This window comes from Ornithodoros turicata, chromosome 10 (genome assembly GCF_037126465.1).
Source record: "Ornithodoros turicata isolate Travis chromosome 10, ASM3712646v1, whole genome shotgun sequence".
NCBI classification, from domain to species: domain Eukaryota; kingdom Metazoa; phylum Arthropoda; class Arachnida; order Ixodida; family Argasidae; genus Ornithodoros; species Ornithodoros turicata.
In genome coordinates, this window is record NC_088210.1 from 15,835,428 (window position 1) to 15,841,669 (window position 6,242).

The 6,242-nt window shown below is 41.8% G+C and overlaps 1 protein-coding gene across 1 annotated transcript; it reads right to left on the reverse strand.

The window, feature by feature from the left end:
• Positions 1–1,321: 1,321 nt before the first annotated feature.
• LOC135370172 (rRNA methyltransferase 1, mitochondrial-like) lies at positions 1,322–6,125 on the reverse strand. The gene is made up of 9 exons (XM_064603871.1): positions 5,594–6,125; positions 4,727–4,982; positions 4,005–4,069; positions 3,608–3,659; positions 3,070–3,149; positions 2,303–2,396; positions 2,028–2,148; positions 1,693–1,812; positions 1,322–1,602 (listed from the first exon to the last, which is right to left on the reverse strand). The coding sequence occupies exons 1-9, from the start codon at positions 5,776–5,778 to the stop codon at positions 1,565–1,567; spliced, it is 1,011 nt and encodes a 336-aa protein (XP_064459941.1). The 5' UTR covers positions 5,779–6,125; the 3' UTR covers positions 1,322–1,564.
• Positions 6,126–6,242: the final 117 nt, after the last annotated feature.

The window sequence follows — 6,242 nt, forward strand, 5'->3', positions numbered from 1 at the left end:
CAGCAGGAGCCGCGCATTAATTTCAGCGTCAAATTGGTTGCAAAATAAGACCTTCAAATTTTGACCCTAAAAAACACCAAGGGGTTAGGCTTACCTTTTTTGCAATTTTTGGCAAAAAAATAAAATCGCTCAAATCGAGCCGTAATAAAGCACACATGGACAGCAGGAGCCGCACTTTAATTTCAGCGTCAAATTGGTTGCAAAATAAGACCTTCAAATTTTGACCCTAAAAAACACCAAGGGGTTAGGCTTACCTTTTTTGCAATTTTTTGCGAAAAAATAAAATCGCTCAAATCGAGCCGTAATAAAGCACACATGGACAGCAGGCGTCGCGCTTTAGTCTCAGCGTCAAATTGGTTGCAAAAGAAGACCTTGAAATTTTGACCCTAAAAAACACCAAGGGGTTAGGCTTACCTTTTTTGCAATTTTTGGCAAAAAAATAAAATCGCTCAAATCGAGCCGTAATAAAGCACACATGGACAGCAGGAGCCGCACTTTAATTTCAGCGTCAAATTGGTTGCAAAAGAAGACCTTGAAATTTTGACCCTAAAAAACACCAAGGGGTTAGGCTTACCTTTTTTCCAATTTTTTTGCGAAAAAATAAAATCGCTCAAATCGAGCCGTAATAAAGCACACATGGACAGCAGGAGCTGCACTTTAATTTCAGCGTCAAATTGGTTGCAAAATAAGACCTTCAAATTTTGACCCTAAAAAACACCAAGGGGTTAGGCTTACCTTTTTTCCAATTTTTTTGCGAAAAAATAAAATCGCTCAAATCGAGCCGTAATAAAGCACACATGGACAGCAGGAGCTGCACTTTAATTTCAGCGTCAAATTGGTTGCAAAATAAGACCTTCAAATTTTGACCCTAAAAAACACCAAGGGGTTAGGCTTACCTTTTTTGCAATTTTTGGCAAAAAAATAAAATCGCTCAAATCGAGCCGTAATAAAGCACACATGGACAACAGGAGCCGCACTTTAATTTCAGCGTCAAATTGGTTGCAAAATAAGACCTTCAAATTTTGACCCTAAAAAACACCAAGGGGTTAGGCTTACTTTTTTTCCAATTTTTTTTGCGAAAAAATAAAATCGCTCAAATCGAGCCGTAATAAAGCACACATGGACAGCAGGAGCTGCACTTTAATTTCAGCGTCAAATTGGTTGCAAAAGAAGACCTTCAAATTTTTTACTCAAATTCAAATTTTTCAAATTAAATCACTCAAATCAAGTTGCAATAAAGCACACATACACACAGAAAAAAATTGGGTGCACAACCCCTCTGGCCTCCCCACTGCGATGAAGTGTGGGACAGACACATCAGTACTCATCATAGCCAGTCGGATGACTCTACCTTTATTTTACAAGCTATTAAAAATATGCACATATATACAAAATGTACAAAGGATGCATTAAAGACATATAACAAGCATCAGGATAAAGGCTGTTCTCACAGAGAATTCTGGCTTGAACATCACTTGACGCACAACAGTACGCTCACATACACCTCAATACAATTTTACTAAATTCGCCTCTACTCCGACCACCCCATGATTATCAACCTTTGTTATCTTCTGCCTTGGCACAGTTGGTGCAGAACTATTCCTGGAAGGAATACGAAGAAAATAAGACTATATAGATGCAAGGTGTGCTAAAGACAGCTTTACAGGCTAAAGCAATTCTAATATGTCCCACCTGTTGCTACGGAGACGTTTAGGGAGCCCATCGAGGGTAGAATGCCAGCTGCCCGTTGCACAAATATGTTCACATCACACAGACTGCGGAGGGAAGGCTGCACACCTTTACCTTCATTGCCTAGGACAGCATTGCGGACATACAAAGAAAACCTGAGATTGGTGTGAAAAGCCGCAGGTTTCTGCGGTGATTAAAGGAGCGCAGAATACTTGCGCACAGAGAATTTTTTTGTGTTAGTTGTCACGTCAAGTTACATCTTTTCGTAGTTCGCCACAAACGGAAAATCTTTTGGATGGCTTTCTGGGCTCCTTTAAGCGAACCAATAAGATAATTACCCATGATCAAAAGCACATGTTTTTGCGAGAGCAGCACCGACGCTTCGTGAAGTGGGCAGCTGTTCGCGCAGTCGGGTTCGGCACTTGTTCCGACAATGGTCCATCCCTTACTCTTGAGTGCCTAGTCAGAAAGTAAAAAGGACGGCTGCAATGGAATTCAGGCAAGTATTATGGATCTTGCTCTAATGAAACACAGCCAAGGTGGAGGTAAAAAAAATCTAGGTAAAAAAAGATGCACCTATAGTGTGGTCCTCAAAGAGAGTAAAGCTGCCTACCTCAAGAAACTCCAAAGTACTGGTTAAACAATAAATATCGAGCAGTTCCAGGGCCCCCGAGCTTGCTTTGCTCACAATCGGTGATAGACGGCAGCTGCAATGAGCAAATAATGATGATGGCATGTTGCTTTATGACATGTGACACAAGTCAGAAAACTGAAGCAGGGGTAGCAGGGATGTCAGGGATACCCCCAGGATTTCCATCTCCAGGGGAAGGGACGCCCATGTCTGCTGCCTTTTTGGCCTTCCTTCCGGTTGGGGGGGTTCAAGAACTTTGGGAGGGCATTACGAGGGTGCTGGGAAAATCCTTGAGTACTATGCTCTACTAAGTACCTGTTTACGCAACAACTTTGGTTCTGTAGCAGGATTACAGCAAATGACACTGTTCAGGCTCAGCTTTAGGATGGTTGCGGTACTTTCACACATAATGAAAACACAATTTACATGTAGGCGCATGCATTGTATTAGTACAATGAGCAATGGGGGACACGTTACAACTGTTTGTATTTTTCCTGCGAGCGAAAGAACCTAGTTGTATTTGATACACAGCCAAAGTGCACAGCGACACACAGATAGAAGCGACAAGATAATTTCTCGAGTGTGGTCAGGTGTCAATGAGGGAAGTCAGTGGCGACGACACGTGGATGCCTCCACCTCCAAACAGATTGGACGTTTGCAAGCAAAGCGCGAGATAGAGCCACATTGTGGAAGATGTCCAAGAGAATTCAGAGAGACATGACAAAGCATAATGCTGCTGCATGCTTCACCTTTCATCTTTCATTGTGAATATCTTCTTGACCCCAAAGTAGTAGCTAGACCTCAGCACTGCTCCAAAGTTCATTGGATCCTTGGGATAAAAAAGACAATAAACAAAAAAGTTGTTAGCAGAGCATGTTTAACCAAGTACTATATGCATGTTTCGTCTCACATCACGTGCACAGATATCTTAAGGTGCCAAGAAATGTCAAATGTACTTGAAAGGTACAAGGCCCACATAATATGTACTCTGAATTCTGATAATGATAGTGATACACTAAGTTACAAGTTTTATTTTTAAAGGCGCCCACAAACAACCTAGAATGGTCTACCTTATGGTACACACTTAATTATTCAGTACATAAAACATTACTCAATACATAACACTTCATTCAATACATTCAATACATACACTGCAGATCTCTGGACACACCACATGATTTATGGAAATGGAAGCAAAATTGATATGCTGGCATCAGAAACACAAATGAAAATATGGGAGTAAAAAAAATGGACACGGTAACAAAAATATGCTCATGGTTATTTTACCTGTATCCTGTCCAAGAGTAGCCAGACTGGACACCTGCCTGTCATCACTTCCCTAGTAAGGGCATGAAAGAGTGTTCTGTTAGGGCAGCGAAACAAATGTGCAAACCTGTAACATGGTTTAAGAAACACACACTTTAAAGGCACACCAGACACATCTATAGCGTTGTGCTGTTTGAAATAATACCAAATTGACTTTCAGGATACTAAAAGATTGGACAGTAAAATGACTACAGCTCAAGCCTCAAGATTTTCTGGGGACCCCAGTGTCCAAGGCACATAAGAATGCCTTCTGCACATTGAACGCTGCTCCAGCAAATACTGCAGAAATATGCTCACGCATTAAAATTACCACAGCTTTCAGCCTCGATTATGGAGACGTATTGCATGATATACTTACATGTCTGATGCAGAGATTTGCGACTGATCAACGGGTATAAGATGAGAGGCCTCCAGGATAACACCCTATCGATAAACAACGAGACCTTAATGGACAATCAAGCATACATCGTCAAGTTGAGAATGAGGGTGGAATCGACATCCGGTAGCAGTGCACCGCTTGCGACATGGTTGTCTGAAATCAGCACCTATATATATCGGTGCTATATAGGTGATATATATAGTGTCTATATAGATGCCTATTGATACTAGTGCACTCGGAGTCCTCACCAATTCCACTTTTCATTATATAGATCAGTTTCAGTTCCATACCAGTCCATATAGTCCAGTGTATAAACACATTTTTTTTTTCTTTATGTTTTAAATATTGGTGACTGAAACTGCACTTTAGCAAGTTCTTTCTTTTTTTTTTTCAGGGTGAGATGAACTAGTTATCAAAAATTCATTAATTGTTCCTGTAATGTTTCGGGGGAAATGTCACATAGCAGAATTGGAACCAGTGATTATTTATTAAAGCCATTCTCTCTTTTTTTTCTAAGTTTCATGCCTTGAGATATCCATGACCAATTTTCGCTATGTGAATGAGTCGAAACCAAGACTGCGCACATCAAGAGAGCCATCTACCCACAAGTCTACAGTGCATAACTACACTCTGTTTGTGCATATACTTGAAATACAGTCTCAAGTTGTGAAAAAATAAAGTTGCAAGATAACGATGCCTACCTGGTGCACCTCTCCCTTCATCAAGTCGCTGAGGACGTAGCCTGAGACGGGCTGTGGAACTAGGCCTTGCTCATTTGCGAGCTTCATGATCTCACAAAGGACACCCGTGGAAATGCTCTCATCGTCTTTCAGCTTGCTCTTCTTCACGTAGAGGCTGTAGAACTCTCGTTTTCTAGCTTGAAGTGCCAATAATGTGGGGTAGAGCCCAAAGATCAGATCGCCTTTCACCTCGATAGTGTTTATTTTCCTACTTGGACTGAAAAGAGAGAAAAAATGAAACACAGGTCATTTTGAAATTATATGCAGATATATGTAGCTGCGTGTTAATGGTGTTTCATAAGCATAGACACATTTTGTGCTCGCAGGTACATACATGTACAGGTGCTTTGAGGAACCAGTTTCTCATAAAAACTACGTGCTAAGTTGAACGTGAAGACCTGCTAAATTATGATGAGCATCACCAGTGGGGTAGGAGGTTCTAATCTCCTACTGCCATTTCAGAATTCAAATTGCAACAATGCAGCATGTGAACAGATCATATGTAGGAGTTGTGGGTCATGATCAATTGTGGGTGTGATCAATTCGTGCAGGATTTCCATGGATTTCCCGGGGGCACGTGTGGCATCCGCAACTGCTGACTTTTCGTGTCTCTCTCTTTTTTTTTTTTTTTTTTCTATTTCGCCTTTCTGACAGTCTTGTTTCTTTAATTTTTTCTTAGGTGGGGGATGGTGTTGTAAATGTCTGTGGGGTGTGCATTAAGGGTGTGTTTAGGATGCTGTGAAGATCTCAGGATGTCTCAAGAAAATGAGAAAATGAAAACACGTTTGCATACAAATACCTTTGGTTGAACGACGGCTGAAATCTCACCGTTTCGACGACTGTTTAGGTCCTGCAAGCACAGGCGCTCTCCTTAGCTTCTCAGAGCCTGAATCCATTTCCAACAAATCTACTCCGGACACGAATGCATCCCTGGGACGTACAGCATAGCCGGCGCGAAAGCTACTGTGAACAGTATGGACACGCCGGCCCGTCCAGCTGACAAGCTTATTCATCGCGAGTGTTTATTACCGCACCACACACACAGATATCAACACAGATGTAGTACGGGCACTTCAAGTTAATTCGGGTTCATGCTACGGGCTCAACTAAAAAAAAACGTACACACAAGCATTCAGGACGCCCGACACTTCGATAGCACGTGGACTGCTGTACGCAGAGCCACATCGCCACATTTTGCTTGCTTGCTTGCAGAGAGGTCAGTCAACACATGACTTGCTTTGAACTCCAACCTCCAACAGCGAAGAGCAGAGCACGATTTTTTCGGACACCTTTAATGTGGAGGGGTCTGCGCGTAGTCGGCGTAGTCCACATGTAGCACATGTACGTTACTTTCACGCCTATCCAATATGATTTCAGTTCTGGTTTCATTTTACTTCTACCTGAGAAACGTCATCATGACGTTGGTAGACAGATTGAAACCGAAACAAATCGAAAGAGGAGGAATGGCCACTTGTTC

Coding starts and splice junctions, on each gene's coding strand:
- LOC135370172 (XM_064603871.1), bottom strand. CDS start 5,778: ATGAATAAGCTTGTCAGCTGGACGGGCCGGCGTGTCCATACTGTTCAC. Junction 2,397..3,069: donor TTCACAATGAAAGATGAAAG/GTGAAGCATGCA, acceptor TGCTCATTGCAG/CTGCCGTCTATCACCGATTG. Junction 1,603..1,692: donor AAACGTCTCCGTAGCAACAG/GTGGGACATATT, acceptor TATTCCTTCCAG/GAATAGTTCTGCACCAACTG.